The 25874-nt window shown below is 38.5% G+C and overlaps 2 protein-coding genes across 6 annotated transcripts in view; one reads left to right on the top strand and one right to left on the bottom strand.

The window, feature by feature from the left end:
- Positions 1–25874, bottom strand: part of LOC119524586 (zinc finger protein 596-like) — a 1058357-nt gene that overhangs the window by 167720 nt on the left and 864763 nt on the right. The window lies entirely within an intron of this gene.
- The window catches only part of LOC119524593 (germinal center-associated signaling and motility-like protein), a 39752-nt gene that overhangs the window by 11098 nt on the left and 2780 nt on the right, over positions 1–25874 (top strand). The window contains exons 2-3 of the mRNA XM_037823316.1: positions 8374–8433; positions 14976–15025. Of these exons, the coding sequence (XP_037679244.1) occupies positions 8374–8433; positions 14976–15025 (110 nt within the window). The remainder of the gene's footprint in view (positions 1–8373; positions 8434–14975; positions 15026–25874) is intronic.

Here is a 25874-nt window from a genome sequence, read left to right as displayed (position 1 = left end):
ACTAACCCGCAGGTGGCGTCCACGAGCCACCTGTTCTCCACAAGCCAGATCTCCCCTGCTTAGCCTTTTTGGTGAGTGGGGGAGTGAGTCTTGTGGGGCCCAATTGGTGTACCAAGCTTGCGTGTGTAGTTGGTGTTGCCTGCCCTGTATGTGGGGCGTGTTTCTGGGCAGTCGGGGAGGGGGGGTGGCCCTAACAATCAAATCTCCCTGATGATCCTAGAGTTTTAAAGCTGCTGCAATAGTCTAATCCTTCAGTTCAGTCCTGCCACAGTTTGTCTCTGCCACTGACCCACAAGTCTTTGGTATTGGCGTATGGCTCCTGAGACTTGCAAGTGGGCCCCTCTTCCAGGCTGTGCACCCCGGGTCCTCTGTTGAGGGATGACTGTGCTCTGTCACAGGTGAGTGCCGTCCCCCCAGGGCAGTTCTGGGCTGCTGGGCTGTGTTGGGAGGCTCCCAGTCTGCTCAAATGATGGCTGAATGGGGCTCTGTTAATTCACACTGCTCCCCCTTCCCAGCTCTGGGACATTCAGCTGAGGTTGCAGGGAAGGCTAATGTCCACGCCCAGTTTTGTGGTGTGTGCCTGTTATTTGAAGCACTTCCGTCACACTGGGTTGTCTGGGGCAGCTCTGGGCTATGGGGCTGGCGATGGGCAGGAGTGTTTCCTGTTCACCAGGATGGTGGCTGTGAGCGGACACCCCCCTTTTCTTGGGAAGTTGTGTTGTTTAGTGAATTTTCTCAGCCACTGGAATATTGCCTTTTGTCTCAGAGCTCTCTTAGTTCTGCTCTTGACTTGACGTGCCCAAATTTCAATTCTTTGAAGCTTTCTGTATTGAGCTTCTTAGAGTAATTGTTTTAGAAAAAGCAAAAAGGATTTAAAAAAAAAAAACAAAAAAACAAAAAAAAACAAAAAAAAAACTGCCCTCCTCAGAGATCTAATGGGTTATTGAAATGCTAATAGACAAAGCAACCAGGGCCATTAAGGAAAGGTGCTCAGGGCAGAGAGATCAGCTTTGCTTCGGGATTTGCATTTGCGCCTCAAGGCCTGATCTCCGCCCTTCCCCTTTCTGTGTTCACCAGAACTCGAAAAATCCTCTGCTTTTATTTTGGAGTTTTTGTGTTGTTTTTTTTTCTATGTCTGTCTCCTCTCTGCTGGGCTGGGTGCTCTCAGAGTCTCTGGTGTCTGGTCTCAGTCTATCTATGGTTGGAGTTTGAATCAGTAGAATGAGTTTCCGATAAGAGCAGCCACTGCAATTCTCCCTTCTCCTTCCCAGAGCTGACAGCCCCTCCTCCCCCGGGACTGAGCCTGGCAGGGAGGGGCGCGGGTCCCCTGGCCGCAAAAACTTACAGATTTCGCTGATCTCAGCAGTTCCACGTTTTCATGAGTGTTGTATGAAGTATGCCCAAAGACAGATTGCTCTGTGGTGTCCAGTCCACGCAGTTCCTGGCTTTTTACCTACTTTCCTGGAGGAGTAACTAAAACATACCCCTCCTCCTTTTAAATGGAGGTATGGAAAGCTGGAACATACAGAATATTGCCCAAAAAAGTTTATTTTGTTTTTAATAAATTGTGGTTGTGAGTTAGTTTTCTTGCCCAGCCAAATAATGATTTATGCTGTATTCCTGGACCTTAAATAATAAAATGATGGATCCCTGTTTGGAATTCTCAAAACTCATAGTTGTTCTTCTACAAATTCAGATGAAAACAAATGGCTCCATCTTCATTGGAGGAAGGCCAATGGCGTCCGGAAAACTTCTGTTAGCTGGAAAGGCACGTGGCTGGCGTCTGCTCCAAAGTTCTGGTTTCAAAATGGCTTTCTCCCGGGGCATTCCTCTCTAGCAAGCTTGCTCCTCTTCAAAACGTCACTCACAGCTGCACTCCACCCTATTATTAATACCTTGCACTGGTGTGGGACATTTGCTACAATGTATAAAAGCACATTTATATAATTGTACTATTAACCATAGGCCATGATTTAACTTAGGGTTCAGCTGTATAGCATTTTCATTGTATTACAATATAGACAACCTAACATTTCCCCTTTTAACCACATTCGGATGCCAGTACTTTTAAGACTGTGCTCTGGTCCCTCAGGCACTGGAGTAGCTGAGGCAAAGTCCCAGAGGCTGAGACTGATAAACTTTCTGAATGGAGCTGACCTCATAGCCTTCTCCCCTTTATTCTCTTTCACCGATAATTAAGCAGAGGTGGGATTTGATGGCTTTCAAGTGATGGCTTTCTGCTGCCTTAGAAAAACAGAAGGAAAGAATAGGTGAGGAATTTCCAAAACTAACTAGTTTTAGTGACCATTGAAAAATATTTCTCACTGCCCCCCTCATCCAATTTCTAATAATGCATGGGTGTTTAAAACTGGAGAAAGTGCCGGGGAAATCACCACTAAGGGAGTGAGAAGAAGTATAGAGTGCACCACCTCATGCATGTAGTGACCTGGGCTTGAGTCCCAATTGTGAGATTCTGTTTCCTTTTTCTAAATTTCAGATTGTTGTGTTAGTAATACTCCTCAGCTGTTAATGTATCATCAATCTTGACCTGTGCAAGACCATTCTCATTAATTTTATTTTCCTTCTTCTTCCCCAATTCCCAATTATTCTTCCCCTCTCATAAGTACCAATATATAAGCATTTCATATATTAGCCTTAGAGTTTCTGGATCTTTAGTAAAAGATAGAGGTTGCTTTGTTTTTCTCCAAATAGTAAGCCCCATGGTGCAACTTCATCAATAAAGACTGTCCTCTTCCCATTGATTTGTGGGTCCTACTTCACTACATTTCAAGTGTCAACATATATATTGATCTTTATCCTTATACCACATTTTTATTGGTCTGTTTGTTGTGCTCTCCACTAGTAATATACTGCACTTACTATCCTGGCTTCATAGGATGAGTTAGTATCTGATATGATGTTCTCCTCTATCAGGCATCTGTTAGAGCAGAAAATAAACACCACTGTAGATTTTTTCAGTATAAAGGGATTTAGTTCCTGAGAATTGGGTACTTCAGCCACTGCAGTGGCTGAAGCTCTGGGTTCAAAGCTGGGCCTTTTGCAATGATACTGTAAATTACAGAATTGACCCGACAAACTACCATTGCCCAAGAAGCTTCTGGAGTGAGTACAGATTCAAGAATGCACAACTAGTCTGTCTACAGGTCTGGAGAATGAAATGAGTACATTGCTCCTGGAACACATCCTGTACTTTGACTCTGCTCACCAGTGGAAGAGCCAAAAAAAAGGCTTTTGGCATTTTTGGCCTCACCTGATCTGCACCCTGAGTCTTGGCTGCAAATGAGTCTGGGGAAGATCGTTGATAGCTTCCCAGCTTCTCCAACTAGAAGGAGGGTGGAATGGAAATCCACAGAGTTGCTTTACAGTGTCCAGCACTCTGCTCTTTATTCTTTATTTCCAAATTGATTTAGCTGTGTGAGGGATTTATCCTCCCACATGCATTTAAATTGAGTTTGTTGAATTTCTCAAAAATGCCAGCTTGAATTTTGATTGAGAAAACACTGAATATATAGATTAATTAAAGGGCAAATTGCCATCTTTACTTGGTTACACTATTCCATCCAAAATAATTGTTCATACATGCATTTATTCTAATCTTTTAAAATATTTTACAATTGAGTTTTAATTTTTGTTTCTGTGAAGGTCTTGTGCATTCTTAGGTTGATTTCTAGGTATCATTTACACTAACTGTGAAAGCCATGAAGTATTTCTTTTTTAGGCAGTTGTTGGAATGCTACTGGTTGTTGCAAGATGATTTTGTATCTACCACCCTTGCTCACTTTCTCATTTCTTTTAATGGCTTTTCAATTTGGCTAGGTTTTCTACATAGTTGATATCATCTATAAAATTAAAGATTTTTTTCTCTCCTCTTCCATTCCTTACAAATCTTATGCTTTTTCCTTGTCTTGTAGCATTAGACAGGACTTCCACTGTTTGCTAAACAATATCAGTGTCCTTGGACCTCCTTATACTGTACCTGATCTAAATTGTTTCCATTAATTGATTTTGTTGTATGTTTTTGGTATATTGCCTTTACAAAACTAATGAAGTTCCTCTTTATAGCAAGTTTTATATTTATTTATTATTGGGTTCTAAATATTTAATGCATTTTTGAAGCTATTGACATAGCTTTGTATTTTTTCTCCTAGACTTCCAAGATGGTGAATCATGTTAATAGATTTTATGCTAATGACCTGTTCTTGTTTTCTGGAACAAAACCCACTTGATTGTGATGTGTATTATTTTTACTGAACTTTTCAATTTAGTTAATTCATAGTTCATTGAAGATCATTGCATTTATTTTCATCATTGAAATGAGTCTGTGACTTTTTTCTTCTATTTATTTATTTTGGAATAAAGACACTTCTAATTTCATTAATTGGGTTGTGCATCATTTTCCATTTTACTACAATCAGGAACATCTTGTATAAGAGAGAGTGTGTTTGTCACGTGAAGTTTGGTAAAAATTTTTTGAGTTATGGGGAGTGCCAGTCTCTTGCACTTTACTTTTCCATGTATTATCCATTTTAAGGTATCATTTATGATATATAATTGTTAATAATAATCTATTTCCATATTTGCTCTGAATTTTCCACTCTCTTGGCTTTTTTTCAGTTCCCTTTCTTTTCTTAGTCATGCTAGACATAAGCTCATTTTATTGATATTATTGTTTTCTAATATTTGGTTATCTATTATTATTTCTTCCCATAACTTTTCTATTTCCTTTTTCTTTTTCCAGCTTCTTAAGAGATACTAATGTTCATTGTTTTCCATCATTTGTGTTTTCTTATGAATGTATTTAAGCAATGCATTTTCCTTCACGTTTCACTTTATCTACATTCTTCCAATATTGTTATATATATAGTTTTCAGTATTATTTGATTATATTATTTTCACAAAATTCCATTATGATTCTTCTTTAATGTGCAAAGGCTACTTGATATATTAATTTATAGACATATTTGTACTTTCAGTTACCTTTTAGTTATTGATTTATAATTTTAATAACAAAATTATAGTTGGAGGAATAATATGTAAAATGTTGATATTTTGGAATTTATTTAGGCTTCCTTTATGGAGTTATGAAGTATTAAGTTTATGTATATACACTGTCAAACATTTAGAAACTTGAAAAAAAGAAAAAAAGAAAATGCAGGGAAAAATCACCCATATTTTCAAAATCTTGGCCAAGATGCATTTCATGCTTATTTTAGTATCTATTTTTAATAATGGAGTGCCACTTGATTAATTGATTCAGTCAAAAATCTTTGTATATATCATCTATGCCAAGAATTATCTGAATTCCTCTTCATTTAAAGAACATTTACTTTATATAGGGTGGAATTAAGTTTCTGGTTATATTCAGTAATATTAAGAATCTAGAATCCTAATTAGACCCCCGTTAATAGTAAGTACTTTCCTCTCCTTTATTTGATTTAAAATGTAAACATGCTTTGGAAGTGTGAATCAGAGACTCATTAATAACCTCTGGGAAAATTACTTTATCCCATTTTTTATTCACTGACCTGTTCAGGTAGATAGAATCATGAGAAAATTGGACCTCTGGCAAACAGGAAAGGAAGAGAAAGCAGGAGACACAGATATTTGATTTTGCCTGATTCATGATATGCACTATTAAATAATCATTACATTCAGATGTGAATATTATCCAGACTTTGCAACATCAGAAATTGGCCCATGAAAGAAAAGAGCCACTTCCTCTGCAAATCTGATTTTCTTTGATGCTAACAAATTCTAGTCTTTTCTTAGTGCCTTCTGCATCAATATCTAACAAAGTTTCTTGAACTTTTTAACAATAATGCAAAGGAAATATGTTTCCTGAGAATTGCCAGTAAGCAGGAGTGTGACTCATAATCTGAAATTTTTAACGTGCAACCATACAAAGAAGCAGAGGGATAGACCAGTTTTGGAGCTGTGATGTTACAGGAAAAAGACCATTTGAAGAAATACTATGTTTAAAAAAGCAGTGTGGTAGAAATTTTTCTTTAAAACAGTTTTATTCACATACCATACAATCCACCCGAAGTGTACAGTCAATGACTTTTGGTATAATCACATAGTTATGCTCTCACCACCACAATCAACATTCTCATTTTTCTGAAAAAAAGAATCTCATACCCCTTACACCCTTTTATTAGTGATACTTAATTTTGTTATAGTGCCTTCATTACAATTGATAAAAGAATATTACATCACTACTAACTATAGTCCTTGGTTTGCTTAATTGCACTTTTTTCCAATATACCATCCTATTATTAACAACTTGTGATAGTGATGTATGTACATTTGTTCTAGTTAGGTAAGAACTTCCTTATATTTATACAGTTAACCACAGTCACATCCACTATAGTTTTGCTACATTATACACTCCCATGTTTTATCCTCTAGCTTTCCTTCGAGTGACACACACGACCCTAGCCTCCTTCTTTCAACCATACTCACACTCAGCATTGTTAGTTACATTTACAGTATTTTGCTACCATCACATAGAATTGTGCCTTCTATTTCCAAACATTTATAATCCACCTTATTAAACATCTTTACAAAGCATCATCTGTTCATTCTCTATCCTGTATCTCCTGGTAACCTATACTCTAAATTTTAACTCCCTAGAGTTTGCTTGCTATAATTAGCTCATATTAGTGAGACCATATAATATTTGTCCTTTTGTGTCTGACTGATTTCACTCAACATAATGTCTTCAAGTTTCATCCACGTTGTTGCATGCATTGGGACTTCATTCCTTCTTACAGCTGCATAATACTTCATTGAATGTATATAACATAGTTTATCCACTCATCCATTGATGCACATTTGGACTGTTTCCATCTATTGGCAATCATTAATAATGCTGCTATAAACATTGGTGTACAAATGTCATTCATGTACCAGCTTTCAGTTCCTCTGAATATGTACCTAGTAATGGTATTGCTGGATAATATGGCAATTCTATACTTAGCTTCCTGAGGAACCTCCACACTGCCTTCCAGAGTGGTTGCACCATTCTGTATTCCCACCAACAGTGAATAAGTGCACATCTTTCTCCACATCCCTTCCAGCACTTGTAATTTTCTGGCTTTTTTTGATAATGGCCATTCTAGTAGGTGTGAAATGATATCTCATTGTGGTTTTGATTTGAATTTCCCTAATAGTGATGTTGAGCATCTTTTTATGTGCTTTTTAGCCATTCATATTTCCTCTTTGGAAAAATGTCTACTCAAATCTTTTGCTCATTTTTAGACTGGGCTGTTTGTCTTCTTATCATTTGAGTTGTAGGATTTCTTTACATTTCCTGGATACTGAACCTTGATCACATATGTGGATTCCAAATATTTTCCCCCACTGAGTAGGCAAGACACCTAATTTCTCTGTCCTCAAATTCATCTTTTAGTGCTTGTTTGATAGTCATAAGAATGATGATAATTGACAGAAAACACCAAAAGTAATATCCAAAAGACATATTATGGATTTAGGTGACGGTCACACCACCTTATCTGCACATGGATGACCACACACGGCAGGGTTCAGAAAAGATTGGTCCTCAGCAGAGAGCCAAGATCAACAGCCCTCAAATCCCACAGGAATAACAAGCTGCTGAATCTGCCTCAGGTTTCTAGAGAAGCTCACATCCTCCTGTCCTCTGGTCTTCATACCATCTTGGCCCTTTCCACTTCTTTTGGACACTTTAGAAATTTGCATGCTTGATCACAAGTGATCTCAAATCAAGAGCTTTCCTGACTATGAAATATAAGATTGAGAGATTCAAAAAGTCAGATTGTAGGAATTATTTTCAATTTCAAGCCTGGCCTCTGAGGTCTATTCCTGTTGTTTATTTCTTTTTTCTTTTACAATTATTTTATTTATCAAATAAAAAAAACCTTTTCAAAGAAAACAAACCAAAGCAATGGTAAAAATGAATTTCCTGAAATAACATCATTCCTTCCAATGTGCTCCCACCATACCAAAAGAAAATTTACGAACCATAGTCACACCTGAGCATTCCCATATCATTAAGATAACCCTCAATATCTCATCTGTCCTTATTGGATTATCATTCCAACTTCACTAGCTGCTGTCTCTCTCTAGGTCCCCTATATTCTATAATATAAGGCACTTACTTTATGTTTTTTCACTGAGTTCACATTAGTGATACCACACAATATCTCTCCTTTGGTAGCTGAAATGTACTCTGTATCTGTGGCTGTCTGTCAGTTTTGAAGGCATAAAGAGAACACAGGCTCATTTTTAATGATTTTAGTGAAGCTAGAAAAGAGGGTGAAAACATTTGGAGGAGGTAATGATGACTTTTTTTACCCCTGTGTTTCCATTTAGTTGCCTGGGAGAGAATCAAAAGATGCACAAGAAGGTAACTCCAGAAGTGATAAGGAGACGGTAAGAAAACAGCAAAACAGAATGTTTTTCTCTGAGATTTTCTTCCACAATCTCTTTCCCAATAGAACAAATATCTTGGCCTCTTAGAGCCAAAATTGAAAACAAGTCCTTGGAGATTAATTCTAAGACTTGGCTGTCAGTTAGATTATGACTCTAAATGAGAAGCAATATATTAGTGCACGTGTGTGTGTGTGTGTGTGTGTGTGTGTGTGTGTGTGTGTTTAATGTTTATATAAAGCAAGCACACAAAAATGTAGGTAGAAGAGTAGATTTTGTCTTTGGTTGGTTATTTGCAATGGTCACCCTTCTAAACTATTCCTCATATACCAGCCAGAATAATCTTGAAAACATAATTCTAATCATGTCATTTGTTTGTGGAAGACCCTTCAGTGGATCCATCATCATGCCCAGGATAAAATTAAAACTTCTCCAACAAGCCCTATGATCTTATAAGGTTTGACTCCTGCTCACCTCTCACCAGTTATTTTCCAGGCACCTTTGTCTTATTTAGAGCTCAAGCTGCAGAGCTCATTCTCACTGCAGTGCCTTGAGTTATGCTCTCTCTTAACATCTTCGCACACGATGTGTTTATTTGCTATGCTTAGACTGCTTGGCAGCATCTCCTCATATCAAAGCTGGCCCTCACGTTCTCCCTGGAGAGGCCCTCCTGACTACACTATGTAAGAACATCATTTTCCAAACTCCATGGTTTTCTTGCACTGCACCCTATTTTATTTGCCATGACCTTAACCTCAACTTGTAAGTACACTTGTTAGTTTAGCTTTTTCACTTACATTCTCTTTGAGGTGTTAACCAGGGCTGTTTGATTTCTATCACTTATCTGTTGCTCAACACTTGCAAGCTACTCAATGGAAAAAGAAAAAAAAAAAGAGATGGAAAAATCAACAGATATTTGAACACTGACATCCTGCCCAGGCTTAGATTAACAGAAGCACCCTCCCCTATTTTGCAATCATGGCTTTCATATCGTTGTGTTCAATCTCTTTTCTGATATTTTCATCTCAAGATCTGGGTTTCTTTCTCTGAGATGGCCTCTTCTCCTACATGGCAGGAGAGAGTGCAGTATTTAGGAGCAGAGCTTCAGCCATTTCCTGAGTGTTTCACCTACACTTTCTCTGCACAAAGAAATAGGTTGGTCCGACGTATGAATCCTCAGGGACAGTGTATCCTTAGTAGCCAGGTTGAATATGGTGACTCTTTGCTACACCACTTTAAAAATTGTTGCTTGAGAGGAAAGAGGAAAGATCTGTTGAATTAAACTGAATTAAACCTATTCTCTCAGTTTGCCACTAATCATTGTGTACAGTATCATATCAAGTCATTTAAACTAGGATTTTGTGGAATCATTTCTGTAATGAGTTCTGGACCAAGTATTATTCTCTGATTCTTTCCTGGATATCAGAATCTAAGTTAACATTTTCAAAGGCAGGCAAATCAAACTTTATTCCAAACTATTTGCAGACAAGGACTTCTATTTAAATGAAAATAAATTAGATGTCTCAGGGTGTCCCCATCCAAGGAAATTTTATGAGTGCACCCCATGGAAATGTAACCAGTCTGCTTGGAGAAGTCTGGACTGGTTTGACTATCACAGGAAATTGCAGTTGACCAATTGATTATAATTGCATATAATTCTTTCATGGGCCAGAACTGAATTCAGTTATCTTCTTGGGTTCTTTCACAGGATGATGCTTTTTGAATAAAGTCAAGATTTTTATATCTTCTTGAAACAAATTTTTTTACCAGAATATCATATTCTTCATTTAAATCATGCCTAAAACATATTTACATAGAGGGCAGTATCAGCTCTTTCAAGTCATTTAACTTTTTAAAATTTGTGTTTATAGTAATATAATACAGTAATATTCATCCTTTTAGGGTAAACAGTTTGATACATTTAGCAAAACATATACATATACATATACAGTCCTGTAATCACCAACCCTTGGCAAACACTGCTCTGATTTCTATAGTTTGCTTTTTTCAAGAATGTCAAAGTATTGTGTGTTTTTATCTACTGATTTTTTGTTTCTGTTTTCCTTCACCTGAAAAAAAATTTTTCCTTTTCTACCTGATTTGACTTCAAGACTTCATTCATTCATTTCCAATTTTTCTTATTTAGTAGTGGGAGCAAATAAGAATAAAATTTTCTCTCTAAATAATATTTCAGCAGTATCCTATGTGCTGTCAAAGGAAATACTATTGTCCAAAAAGTACAGATATTTTGCTACCTTGCTTTTTCATTTATCTTTAGATCTGAGTAGTTCTTCATTTCAAAACTTGTGTTACATTTTTAATATTAAGTTATATTTTTATTGCATTATTACCAGTATCTGTGTATTCTATGTTGCGGATTTTATTAAAGTGTTCTTTGTCATGTATTTTATACCAACTTTGGGACAGGCTACTCACCTTCTTTAAGTTTTGGTTTCCTTGTTTGTAAATTCAGTTTAAAATACAACTATTTTAGATTCTGATTGTGAAAATAAAATAGAAAATTATCAATGCATATTCTTTAGCATAATGCTTGGCTTCCACTAGTACTTGATATATATTAGCTAGTATTATATTAGTTATTATGCCCCATGGGTTTCTGAAAATATTATGCATTCTTTTGTTCAAGGATCATACATTTGAAATTTATTAAACTTTATTAATTATATATTTCAGATATTGTCTTAATTATTCTGCTTTTTGTTATTGACTGAGAGAAATTAATTTACTACTGTTGTGTTAGAGTTAACTTTCATGCTTTCTTTTTCTTTGCTTCATATTGGTTATAAATGTTTTTGGGTGTAACAATTTATGACAGTTGGAGCTCCTCTTTCAACACCTGCTTATAACATGATTTTGTATTTTACAAGGTTCAAATGATATTATTGTAGAGTTTTGTTTTTCCCTAAAAGACTCATAAGTCTTATATCCTCTGAGAAGTAATATATTTGACAATGCATTTTTCTTTCCTTGGCTAATAATACAGTCCTGGTCTCATACATTTCCCCTAACAATTCTGTGGATTTTGCTCCTGTCTCCTGATGTCGAGTCTTGGCTCCTTTAATTCCCCATATGTGATGACTCATGTCGGGGACTGAATCACAGCTCCATGAAGCGATGTCTGGGCTTTGAGTGTTGTGTGTCAAGGTGAGGCCACGCTGAGTGGGGTGGCCTTACTCCATTATGATGGGGGTCCTTTAAAGAGATTGCTGAGCAGGGGAGTAGAGACCAGAGGAGGGCATGGAAGGTGACATGATTGAGCCACCCCCTGAAGGGTGCAGAGTTCAAGGAAAACACTGGACTTCTGACCTCCAAAATGTGAGACAATAAATTCCTGTTCTTTAAGCCAACCCATTCTGTGGTCTTTTTCATAGTAGCCTTGGACAACTAGGGCAACTTGGTTTTAGATACTTTCCCCATGAATTCATTTTTTATCCTTGAAGTTGAGAAACCAGGATATAACCAGTGTTTCATATGAGTTTCTTTTTTCTGTGTGTAATCAACTTTTCAGAGTCAAGTTATTTATTTTTTTCAGGAGTTTTCTGTGATTAGATCTTAGAATACATTTGTTTCATTTGCTCAGTTCTTACCTTCAGGTATACCAATTGTGTGTATTGTCTTTTTTTTTTTTTTCACAATTATCATCCTTTATCCAGTCATTCTATCTTCTAGTTTTCTACTATTTAATTTTCATTATAAGCATACTTTACATACCACTGCTCTGTTTTTAGAAGTATTTGGATTTATTTATTGCTGCTTCTAATGTTGTTCAGTTTCCCTAAAAGATTTCATTATTTCCTTCAAATATTTTCCTGATTTATGACAACTCACTTTCCTTCTCAGTTTACTATTTTAGTTCTTCTTTGAATCATTTAAATTATCATTGTGAATAAATTATTTTATTTCTTTATCTCTCTGAGGTGTGTTTTTACTGTGTTTTCTCTATAATTACATATAGAATGTATTTAAATATTAGGTAGCTTTTTTATATTATTTGAAGTAATGTCTCTTCTGATAATTATTGATTATTTGCCTTCAATATATTTTTGTTATTCAGTTCCATTTTTGCAACATTGTGCTTAGTATTTGGAATCAAAGCAGGTCATTTGCATAATCAAATGGTGTGTGTGTATGTATCTGTGAGAGAGAGCGCTTTGGTTTAGGGTTAGGGTTAGGGTTAGGCTTGGTGATAGGTTTAGTGTTGGGGCTGGGGTTGGGTTTGGGTTTAGGTTAGGGTTAGGGTTAGGTTTAGGGTTGGGGTTGAGGTTGGGTTTGTGTTGGTGTTAGGGTTAGGGTTGTGGTTAGGGTTAGGGTTAGGGTTTGAGTAAGGGTTAGGGTTAGTGTTAGGGTTGGGTTTGGAAATGGGGTTGTGTTTGGGTTTGGGGTTGGTTTTAGGTTTTGGGTTAGGGTTAGGCTTAGTTTTAGGGTTAATTTTAGGGTTATGGTTAGGGTTGGTGTTGGGGTAGGGTTAGGCTTAGGTTTAGGTTTGGGGTTGGCTTTGGTGTTGGGGTTGGGATAGGGTTAGGGTTTGGGATAGGGTTAAGGTAGGGTTAGGTTTAGGGTTAGGTTTAGGATTATTGTTAGGGTTATGTTTGGGGTTGGGTTTAGGTTTGGATTTAGAGTTAGGGTTAGGGTTAGTTTTGGGGTTGGGGTTGGGATTTGGTTTATGTAAGGGTTAGGGTTAGGTTAGGGTTAGGGTTAGGTTTGTTATTGTGGTTGGTATTGGGTTTGGGGTTGGGAAAGTCTTTGGGGGTGGGGGTGGGGTTAGGTTAACTGTTAGGTTTAGGGTTTGTGTTATGTTTGGGTTAGGGTTAGGATTAGGGTTATAGTAAGTGTTTGGGTTAGGGTTAGGGTTAGGTTCAGCTTTAGGGTTACGGTTTCAATTGTGGTTGGGGTTGGGGTAGGGTTGGCTTTTGGGGGAGGGTGCAGAAGAGAAGTAAGCTAAGATCCATGTTTCAATTATGGTAAGTTGTTTCATGGTCCCTCTTCACCAAATATTATCTTCTCTCTGCCTCATGTGTGTCTCCACTCAGGATTTATTGACCCCTGTCAGAAGTGGGTAGGTCATCAGTTGCATCGTTTCTCACCTCCACATGTCCCCTTAGGCTTAGGAGTTTGGGGGACAGAGAAATAAATGGTGATATGTTTATAGCCCTTCCTTCCCATGGTCCCTCATCCTTCTTCCATCCCTGTAGAGATCATGTCTGTTTCCCTAATGACTGGTTTACACTCATCAGTGCCCAACATCATAAATTCTTAGTTAACATTCCTGAGACCGTGTCTTTTTAGCTTCATTTTTTCTTTCCAATTAAGCTTGTGAATACTACATAATGAAAATGTGCAAAGAATAAGGTTTCAGTTTTCAGTTAGATTCAAGTCAAAGACATTCATTAATAAGGAATCTTTGAATGCAAGCATTCCAGAAATTTCTTAAGCCATCTGATTTATCACAACAATGGTCTGCTCCAGGTTTTTTGTTTGGAAAATCTATCACAGTAAGGCACAGCTGTTTATTGGATAAGCAGGAAAGAAAGATATGCCTGTGGCAACCAGAAAGCTTCAAGGTCTTTCAAGTTGTATAAAGTGGACCTGCAGAAACAATTAAGCGCTCTCAGGATGCAAAGTTGGAGCTGAAATGTGATATGAGACCAGTTGCAAAAAGTATACAGCAGCCATCTCTTGAGGTCAAACCTGGTACTTAGATAGACCAGAAACCTCCTGGACATGTAGCTTGTGTAGCATAATCTGATCAGGTGCGGATTTCACAGCAGATTCATGTTGATCGGCTAGTTTGGTATTGAGCTTTTGCTGATACGCCTCTCGAATTTTGTCCCCGTTGTTTTTGAGGAGCCGCTCACATATTATCACACACTGATGGACGGTAAAGATGGGCGCGCTCTTCTCCGTCCGGGAGGAACACGGAGGACGAGGTGCTGTGTGCGCTGAGGAGCGGGCGCCTCCACTTCTGGCTTTACGATCTGAAAACTTGGCCCCGGGCCTGGAAGGCGACGCTCGCAACCGGGTGGGCGGTGGGATCCGCGACTGAAGCGGCGGCTCGGGGGGAGGCCCAAGGCGCGGAGCGGGGCAGGCGGAAGGGCGCAGCGCAGAGGCACAGGGGAGCCGGGAGCTGCACCGCTGGGGCCGGGGTCGGGGGCCGGGGCCGGGGCCGGGCGGTACCTGCGGCCTGACCCTAACCAGACAAGCTGGCACCAAGCTCCCCCTGACTTCAGCCGAGAACATTGACTTTCCGTCTTCTCCCTTGAATTGCTCACATTTCACTCTGCTGCACACACACTTTCCACACGTGGCCTGCTGATCTACTAATTCCTTACTTTCATGAAGTACTGGGTACTGCGCTCCACTTTTCGTTCCTGTCCTAGGTTTTGCTGGTTTGTCAGAAAGGGCTTTTGATTTTACTGATGTAAAATGACCTTCAGCGCCGGGCAATGAAACACTTCTCGGACGTGCATGTTCATTTTGGAGAACCCCCTTCAGTTCTTGTCTCATGTTATCTCTTTTCTTTGCAGGCAGGAAACGACCACATTTGAAAGACAAAATCAAGGTCAAGATAAGGAAAGTAAGTCATCACTTCCTAATACTTTTCGTGCTGGGGAAGTTGTAAATTTAAATATACGAATTAGCTGAATTTCTCTTGATATTTTTTTGAAGAAGACTGGACGAATTGCCATTTAGAATACTTACTATAGAAATCTTAGTCCTTCCTTTGTCTCATAAAACTGATAATAATAAGCTTTGTGTTATGGTAATTTCTGATATGATTTATCCCAAGCAACATATATTTCTATGGGAAGTGATTAACCAAAATACTACTGGTTTTAATTTATATATTGGTATTTCAAAACAGGGCCATTTCAAATATTAGCTAGTAGATTTTTTTTTTTTTTTGCTCCATTTGACATAGTGTCTAGGTGTAATAATCATATAAGTAGTCAAAATGTACAATTATGAATAAAAGTTGTCAATTCCTAGAGATAGATACATCTAAAGGAAGCTTTCTTTTTCCTTGCTGTCACTTCAACTGTCTTCCCACTTTACAAACAAGCTTCTTTAACAAATTGTAAAGGCTCCTTATTTGAATTTTTGCATTTCCCAACCACATCTCACTTCTCTGTAACTTGCTTCTGGTGCTACCACTTCACTGAGTGTATTCCGTGGGCTATGAAATAAATTTATTTCATCAAATATCATCATGATGGTAAATAGAATAACATTTGTAAAAAGCATTATAATCCTTCCTATAGATAAACCTGTTATGTGAAACAGTTATTTCAATTGGGTGTATATGTGTGTGTACAAAACCATGGTGTAAAATATGTTTCTAACTGTGAGTCATGGTCAAAAAACTCAAATGCCTAAATGCCCCTGCCCAAGGGTAACTAATGACTTCAAACTCTGAGGGAGAATTTTCTACCTTAATCTTAATTGCCCTATCTCTAGCACTGGTAAGTGCTGCTTAATAACTCCCTTCTGAAACTGTCATCAGATTATTTGGCACTACACTCTACTGATTTTCTATCTCTGGCCACATCCCCACCACTTTCTAACACCACATTTTCTTGGGTATCGATGAAACGCTGGTGCTCCTCAGTGGCTCATCTCAGAATTTTTCTATTCTCTCGAAGAGTTGTGTATGATTGATCTTACTTCTTTTAATCTTTGGTAAAATTTTCTGGTGAGGGCATCTAGGATGGGAGTATTTCATAGCTACAAAGTATTCATATTTTCATCTTGTAGCTTCATAAGTTACATTTCTCATCAAATTTGTCATTTTCTGTTAAAATTTCAAAATTTGATGTTGGAAGCAATGTAGTTATTTTAGGTTATTTGTTTTTCTTATTCCTTGGTTTGGATATGGTTTATTAATTTTCTTGGGGTATGGCAGGAACATATTGGAAAAAATAGTTATTTTAAGTTATTTGTTTTTCTTAATCCTTTGTTTTGTTTGAAATGTATTTTTTATTGTTGGTTTGTTTTAATTTTTCTATAGAGTTAAAAAAGTAAAAAAATTAAAAAAAGATGTAAAAAATTTTGAAGTTCTAACCTTAAATTGTTCACTGTATCCTCTTATTTAATTAATGTGCACAGCATCTGCAGTGATGCTCAGTTGTTCATCCTGAACATCATGTACATGTGTATGTGCATGTGTCTATGTCTCCCACATACTGTTTTACTGATTAGTTTTACTTAACTTCATTTATTTTATTAATCTTTTTATGGAGCCAGAGTTTGTCTTTTTACTAATCTTCTATTCTGGGGTGAAGGGATCTCTCTTGCTCTCGGCCCAACTCCAACTGGTGCATCATTTTCTTAAATTCTATGGGACTCATAGGGATAGACGATGCAAATTGAGTTGGAAGGGGTTATCCTGATGTAATTCGGATTATTGAACCCCAACTAATTTCAGTTGGCTGTAGGCTCCATCATTTTCCTTTGGTCTGCCTAAAGTCATCTAGGTTATCTGCCCCTTCCTGATTACCAGGATCCATCAGCCTTATGTGCTCAGTGTGTTGGACCATTATTATGTCCTGTGGGCAAATGAAATGACTGATAATTCCTGCAGAACAGATTTTTCCAGAGAGACAGAAATTGATGAAGCTTTGTTATGTACCAGTAAGGCTATGTATGCTATGTCCCTCCATATGAAAGCAAAGGTGTATTAGATGTCTGCCTTTGTATTGCTTTAATCCAATAAAGAAACCTCACCTGCAACAGCAAACACAAATTAAGTTGTTTTATAATTAAATCTGTGAAAATGTGCAAGACCCAGCCACCCTTGACACAGCAAAATAGGTGATTAAGTGGAGATATCAAAATAATCACCTCTACATTTTCTAGATATTCAAACAAATGGTTTCCTGAGTTCCCTAAGGAAGTAACTGTACTGCTAATATTTTACCTGTTTGTGTACATTCTGTGTGGGTCATCCTGCCATCATTGGTTAGGAGAATCAATGTGATGATGCTGCCAGTGGCTTTATGTATCTATTTACCATGCTTTCAGGAACTGGGGAAATTCCCAAGAGGTGTTTATGGGCCCACTGAACCCACCATTAAACAGATACAGGAATTGTATTTCTCCCCTACTTTGACTAGTGCCCTAAGATGCTAAAGAGGTCATTTCAGGGAGGTCGTGCAATTTCCCAAGACTTCTGGACTACAACTTTAGCATGTTCTCTGTTTCTGCTCTCCAGAAGTACCCAGATCATAGACCAGTCTTTATATTCCTCATTCTTTCCATAATAGTCTATTGGAGTAATTACTCATCCTGGCCTCTTCAATTCAAGTGATGGTAGATAAAAAATTAATTAAACAATTTGCTACACTTGTGTCACATTTTCTAATGCTAATGGGATCTACTCTGCCTCTAAATCTAATCATGTGATGTAACCAAGCCCAGATCTTCATATCATTGGGTGTTTATTGTTGTCATTGCCCATTCCCAGTGCAAGTTGTATTTCAGTAACAATTTTGTTGGGTTGCAGGAAAGATATTACAAGCTATTCAATGGGTTACAAGTCATTGTAGGAGCTTTCAGGGGATACTGCCAAAAGTTTTCAAATGGGCAGGACTGAAGAGTTGACTAAACCAAAATGCCATATTCTTGTTTTTGAAGGAGAAAATAATATACAAAAATTCCAAAGGATTTGGATATTGAAACTATAAAATATATCATATTTCTCTAAGAGAAATAATCATGAGAGATGAAAATTTTGACAAAATTTAGTAAAGAGGGCAATATTGCCTTAGTACGCACTGAAAGAATAATGCATAAAACCACTCCTCTGCTAGGTTCCTTCTGAAGACACCAAGATGAAGCATCTCCTTGGATTTCCATATTTTCTTTTGCAAAAATGAGAAAAGGACTCAATACTGGGTATTCCCAGTGAGACCCCCCCAACCATTTTCCCCAGCCCTTAACATTCTAAACCTTAAAACAGTCAAACTGCCTTGAGATCATCAAAACCTATCTCCTTATTCCTACTATCCTTGTTCATGTCAATATCTAGAAGAAAACCTGGATTCCCAGGCTGCTGTGTCATTCCTGTCTGATCCCATCTCTTGACCTTCCCAGTCTCCTTAAACCCTTAACTTCACCCTCTGGATCACTCAGTGAGAAACAAAACACCTTGTACCCTCAGTCTTTTCTCTGAAGTTTTTCTTCGACTTCAAGTTCTAATTGAAACCTGATTCTCCCCTTGGATCTGATTCCGAAATACCTTTCAGTGAATGGAAGTTCTCTCTCTGACACACACATTGGGTGGCCTAGGAAAACTGGAGTCTCTGGAACAGGGTTGGGGTTCTCTTTGCTTCTAATTGACATGGACCAACAATTCATCTTCTGTTCCCCATAAAATAATTTGAATCTTATATCATCAGGCTTTATCCCTAAAATAGGGTTGCCACATTTAACAACAAACAAACACACACAAAACAGGACAATGAGTTACACTTGATTTTCAGATAAGTGGCATGTATTTTTAGTGTGGTATTTCTTAAATACTCACAGGACATACTTATACTAAAAATATGTGATATTTTTCTGAAATTCAAATTTAACTGGGTATCCTGTACTTATTTCTGCTAATCTTACCCCATACTTCTCCTGGTTATGGTCCTCTACTGATCTCTAAGCTCTTGAACATTTTGTATTTTTATCCATTCATTTTCTCCAATAATCCATTTTCTTGGTATTTCAAAATACACATTCCTAAGCCACGGGCCATTGTGTTTTTCCTCCACACTACATCAGCCTCATTCTCCAGGTCCTGCTCTCAAACGTGTCTTTACCAGTGAGGCAACTCCACTGTAATCTTTATTTTCAAGTGGTCAATCTCTGGAATCACTTCTTATACTTCCAGCTCTTCACTAATGTCTACTAATTACAATTTTTTGACCCTACAGTACAATCTATTTAACCTGGAAATTTTCCAGTGACACTCGCCCTAATGTCATGTCTTTCCTTCCTTTTTTGTGTGGCTGCAGTTTAACCATCAGTAATAATCACTCCCTTACATACCACACCTTGTTTCTTCCTACTTCTTATACCCTGTATTAGTTTCCTAGACCTGCCAGAATGAAGTCCACACATTGTGGGGCCTAAGACAACTGAAGTTTCTATTTCTCACAGTCCTGGAAGCTAGAAGTCTAAAATGAGTGTTGGCAGGGCCCTGCCATCCCTGAAGCTCCCAGGAAGAGTCTACTCCATGCTCTCTCCTGGCTCCTGGTTGCTCCAAGAATTCCTTGGGTTCTGCCTCCAACTTCACATGTGGATCTTCACTCTTGTGTGTCCCTCTTCTTATAAGGATGGCAGTCATATTGGATTAGGGTCACCCTACTCCAGTGTGATCTCAGCTACTTCCCTTACTGCCAAATAATGCCCTTATGTCCAAATGACCTTGTTTCCAAATGACATCACATTCCCAGGTGGTTGGATTAGGAATTCAACATATCTTCAACAAATGTTGAACAAACACTCAACATTTTGGGGGGTGTGGGCAAAATTCAACTCATAACACAACCACTTGGCAGAAAGTGATTATTGGTAACAGCCAGCTCTCCAGCCCCTCATTGCCCACATCTGAAAAGCTGCATTTAATGGGAAAAATACACCAAGTTTAATTTTAAATTTATGGTGTTAGTACTGTTTGGCAACCATACTAGCTTTCCTTAGTGTATCTGCCTACTTTCCTGAAATACTCTTTTTTACTTTCTCTTCACTTGTATCACACAAAACTTCTGTCTTTACTCTCAGCTAATGGCTGTCTATTTAATTGAGAAAATATAAGCATTTACAAGAAAAACTCCACTGTTCCCACCAGAACATCTGCATCTCTCTCTGCATTCTCTCCTGTCTCTTGGGTAACTGTCCACAGTCTATCGGCCACACAGATTCCATTTCCCTTTTACATATTCAAGTGCATCACACCAGGACACTCTTCTTTCTTTCAAACCATTAGTTTTTCATTCTAATTTATTTCTGATTTATTTAGCAATGCCCTAATTTTTTTCTTTGAGAATTAAACTCACTTTGCTTCACTTCCCCTGGTACTGTCACTTCTTCTCTTTATGACAATAATTCTTGAACTCATTACCCATTGTTTGCCTTCAATTCCTCTTTCCCATTTATTTCCTGAAGAAACTGCATTTAAGATGTTTTCACCATTACTACACTTAACCTCTTCTGCACACTCCCAGTCTTTCTTAAGATGCAAACTATACTAATTCTTTTAAAATTTGAGTGAGATCATGGCACTACTTGGTACAAAACCTTCCTTTCCAATGGCTTCTAATTTCAGGGAGTTTGTATACAATCTACAATTCTTACATTGGCCTGCAGGGCCATATGCAACTTGCCATTCTTAACTATTGAGCAAGGAAGCACTGGCTACCAGTCCCAGTGAAGAAAGCCTGTTACCGAGCAAGGGCTCATTGCCCATCATGCACAGAATCAATGCCGTGGCACCAGGATTTCAAGAAAAGAAAGCATTTTATTACATGGCAGCCAAGTAAAAAGACAGTAGGAAAGAAAAGCTCAAGTCTGTCATCCCAAGTCCAAACAGCTTGGATCTGTTATGGGATTCAAATAAAGGGAGGTGGAGACAGTGATGTTATTTCAGTTGGTATATATTAAGTAGTTGTGTTTCAGTTGTGGTTAATAGGGAGTGTGCAAGTGCAGGCATGAGCAGCCCTTGAAAACTGACAACAGCCAGTGGGAGTAAGCACAAACTGTCTGGGAACAAGGGCTGTAAGTGATGGCCAAGGATCTGGTTACAGCACTGTTATAGATAGCTGACATAAGGTAATGGAAATAAGCTAAGTAAGTGGGCTATAAATGAGGGGCAAGGATGGCATCTGGTAACAATAATGCCATAAATCTCTCAGTTAACATTAAATAACAACCACAATAACAATAAAGGAATGGAAATGAGCTAAACAAATGGACTGTAAATTAGGAGCAAGTGTCTGCTCACGGCAGCAGTATAAATTGCTCAGTTAATATAACTAGTAACAAGTTAAATAAGCTAAAAATCAGAAGTAAAACTGCTGACAGGCCCGCTGTGTGGAAGATGGCAAAGGTCCTAAGTGTGGCAGCCACCAGTCCAAACACTTCTGCCCACTCCATGATACTGCAGTATCACAGTCACCAAGGAAGACATGACACACAAGCACAGGTTGGAACAACTTCTTATTCACACAGAGATGAGGCAGAGCAAAGTCAGCTTCCACACTGGGCATTGGTCTCCCCTGACCAGTGGTTCCCCTCCAACAATGGGTGCAGGTGTTGAATTGTGCACAACCCTCTAGGGTTGCAATGTGGGAAAACCCACTCCCTCCTGTCTAAGAACAGATAGACTACTGGGGTTGGGCAGGTGCCATATGACACATGGTTCAGCAGCAGCCAAGGTGATCACCAAGCCTGGGCAGGGAAGGATCACCCCATAAGGGAGAAGGACCTGGGCCGAGCATGAGCTCACTTCCCAGCCTCCAAATAAGGGAATGTTCTGGGCCCAGGGCTCTGATTAGGAGGGGTGCGAGGTCACACGATGGCTGCTTCCCGACAGTGACCTCCTCCTTTCCCATTACGCCCCTCCTTGCTCACCCTTCTGCAGTCCCATCGAGCCCTCTGGCTTGTCCTCAGATGGGCAGGCGTAGCGACACGTGCTGCATGTTCCTCTGTATTGCAGTTGCTTCTGCTGTAATTCTCTTCCCCAGACATCCACATTACTGGCTTCTCTATTCGTGTCTTTGTTAAAGGCCATCTTCCCACGAGTCTTTCCTGATCACTATTTCACACTGCCCTCTTCATAACCCTCCGTCTCCGTTCCCTTTCAAAGTTTTCCTCCATAGTATTTTCCATATCCTGAAGTACTACTTATTGTATTTCTTTATTTTATTTTGTCTTAATCCATAATAATGTAATCACACAAGGAGAGGGATTTCATGTGTTTTTTTTTTTCTGTTATGGTAACTTAGAATTTAGAATGTCCTGGAACCCAGTAGATGCTCCAAATAAAGTGTTAACTGAGTGAATAAAGTATTATAATGTTACAAAAAAGGGAAAAAAAGTATATTAGAAGCATACTTAGACTGTAAAAGAATGGACACACAACACACACAATGTAGTTTATTATATATATATGTTTCAGTTTGCTGATACTTCCATTTTACAAAACACCAGAAATGCATTGGGTTTTATAAAGGGAGTTTATTTGGTTACAAAGTTACAGTCTTAAGGCCATAAGTTGTCCAAGGCAAGGCATCAACAATTGGGTACCTTCACTGGGGGATGGTCAATGGTACCCAGAAAACCTCTGTTAGCTGGGAAGGCACGTGGCTGGTGTCTGCTCCAGAGTTGTGGTTTCAAAAGGGCCTTCTCCCAGGATGTCCCTCTCTAGGCTGCAGCAGTTCTCCAAAATGTCACTCTCAGCTGCTTTCAGGATGTGTTTCAAAATGGCTTTCTCCAAAGTGTCTCCTTCAGCTTCTGTTGGCTGTCTTCAAAATGTCTGTCTTAGCTGCTGCTCTTCCAAAATGTCACTCTTAGTTTCTCTGAGCTCCTTCTGTCTGTGAAGTCTTTATATGGCTCCAGTGATTTAATTCAGACCCACCCTCAATGGGTGGGGTAACACCTCCATGGAAATTACCCAATCAAAGGTCTTAGACACAGTTAATTGAGTCACATCTCCATGGAAACAATCAATAGGTTCTAACCTAATCAACAGTAATATGTCTGCCCCCACAAGATTGCATTAAAGAATATGGCTTTTTCTGGGGGACATAATATATACAAACCAGCACAATATATATATGTGTGTGTGTATGTGTGTATGTGTATATACATATATATATGATGTAGTTTAAAAGACACACACACACACACATTTTCCTGGATTACCCTGGATTTTCTGGGTGGGCACAATGTCATCACCAAGGTCCTTAAAAGGAGGAAGAGGAAAGCAGATGAGGCAGTGTTAGACTGGTGCAGCGAACCTGCCATTGCTGGCTTTGAAGATGGAAGCGGGCATGAGACAAGGATTCTCCATGGCCTCTAGAAGCTGGAAAAGCCAAGAAAACAGATTCTCCCCTGGAGCGTCCAGAAGGAACGCAGCCCTGCCTCCCAGAGAGCCTTATCGATCCCTGAGACCTGAACCCAATGGACCTCTGATATCCAGAATTATAAATTAATAAATTTGTGGTGCTTTAAGCCACCAAGTTTGGGGTGATTTGTTAGAGTAGCAATAGCAAACTAATACAGTCTGGAACATTAATGCCATTTGACATGGCCATGGCTAAGACCATTTTCCAGGCTACTACACCAGTGGTTAGAAATATTCTCAGCTGTGTGAGCTGGCACGTGGAGCCCAGACTCTCTGGAAAGTGCACCGATATCAAGACATTCAGTCCCCTCAACTGTAAGTGTTTCCCTCCCCAGTCCAGGACCCACTGAGTCCGTTCAATAACCACACAATGTGGGTGAATTCACTTTTCTGTTTACTTGATTTTGGCAGTTAGTCAGTTTTGTAGAGTAAATATTCCCTGTCTGTCATAATCCACCAATTCAAGGGCATACTTGGATCTGATTCTCATTTTCAGTATGAGTACAATGAGGTAGTCCTGGTAAGGTGTAATAGTTGGCTTTCCTTTGCAAGATTACTTCTCCAGGGATTTCAAGGAAGGGAGGAAGAGCCTCACTGTTCAGGCCTGGAGGGAGAGCCTCATCTGACAAGAGAGACTTGCTGGAGCCTGGGATTTAGCGTAATTACAGTCATCAGACATTCTCTCTAATATTCCCTTTCTGACTATAAGTCTAATGTTCTTTCCAGGCTGATGCCCTGAACTTCCGTAAAAGACCCAGTTGGAGCATTAATTCAGCTGGTGATTAGCAGAGTCATGGCAGGTTCCACATTTTCAATTTGAGGCTTAATCTGATTGTTCCTAAATATTTTAACATCTTCAACACCAGTAGGTGAAACCATTTCACTCAATAATCCTGATTTTGTCATGTCCTTCACACTGAGACTTTGCTCTCCAAAGCATTGTCTCCAGTGCTATGCTTGAATTGTGTTTGGGCAACAGAACTGATACAAAAACATATTAAATCAAAGCATGTTTGTTCAATTAAATAATTAAATATGACTATTGTAAAGGTACAGGACTATATGAACATATGTAGCAATTCATATGTGAAATATATGACTTTTGAAAATGACTTATTTTTTAATTTATTAGGAATTCTTAATTTTGTTTAAAAACATTCTTTAATATACTGTAAGGTTTTGCTAAGAAACACCATCAAGTTTATTAGGTTGCAGATTTCAGAATCAATTTTCTTTTTTAAACAGGGATATTTGCCATAATTAATATTATGAGAAGATCTCTGTAATTCTGACTTATTTAAAAAAAACTATCAAAAGTGGTTCTCACATGGGCAGAGATTGGGCAGTTGATGATGCAGGAGTACAGAAAATTCAATAAGGCTTATTGTAAAGGTTCCTAGATTGTAAGCTCTTACACCAGTTGTATCTATTCATGAGTTTTAACGTTATTTAAGAGATGTTTGTTTGGTACAAAATTTATATTCTCTGTAGCATATTATGTAATGTAACCTGTATGGTCAGTTTATTTAAACAATGTAATTACATAGAATCTAGAATAGGGAATGAGATCTTGCACAGGTTAATGTAATACCCCAATACATCCCAGAATACTTTGAGAAGAAAATACAAAAGTATTTGCAAAGTCCCATTTAGGACTGGGGAAAAATGTGGAAATATTAAACTTTCTTACTTGAGGAATTCCTGATATTCTAACAGGCATTGGGAACTCCAAATTTAAGTAGGCAAGCCCTTGATCTTGGGGCTTGCCCTTATGAAACTAATTCCTGCAAAGGAGGAGCTAAGCCTACTTCCAATTACGCCTAAGAGTCACCCCCAGAGAACCTCTTTTGGTTGCTCAGATGTGGCCTCTCTCTCTAAGCCAACTCTACAGGTAAATTCCCTACCCTCCCCCATACGTGCAACATGGCTTCCAGGGGTATAATTCTCCCTGGCAACGTGGGACATGACTCCTGGGGATGAGCTTGGCCATGACATCATGGGATTGAGAAGGTCTTCTTGAACAAAAGGGGGAAGAGAAATAAAATAAAATAAAGTTTCACTGCTGAGAGATCTCAAATAGAGTTGAGAGGTCATTCTGGAGATTATTCTTATGCATTATATAGTTATTCCTTTTTAATTTCTAGTGATTAGAATAGCTAGAAGGAAATACCTGAATGTGCTGAACTGTAACCCAGTAGAATTGATTCTTGATGATGCTTGTATAACTATATAGCTTTTATCACTTGGCTGTGTGATTGTGAAAACCTTATGACTGACACTCTCCTTACCCAGTGTATGGGCAGATGAGTAA

The sequence above is a fragment of the Choloepus didactylus genome (assembly GCF_015220235.1).
Source record: "Choloepus didactylus isolate mChoDid1 chromosome 11 unlocalized genomic scaffold, mChoDid1.pri SUPER_11_unloc2, whole genome shotgun sequence".
Classification (NCBI taxonomy): domain Eukaryota; kingdom Metazoa; phylum Chordata; class Mammalia; order Pilosa; family Megalonychidae; genus Choloepus; species Choloepus didactylus.
The sequence above is the reverse complement of the archived record's forward strand: the minus strand, read 5'-3'. Positions and strand labels throughout refer to the sequence as shown.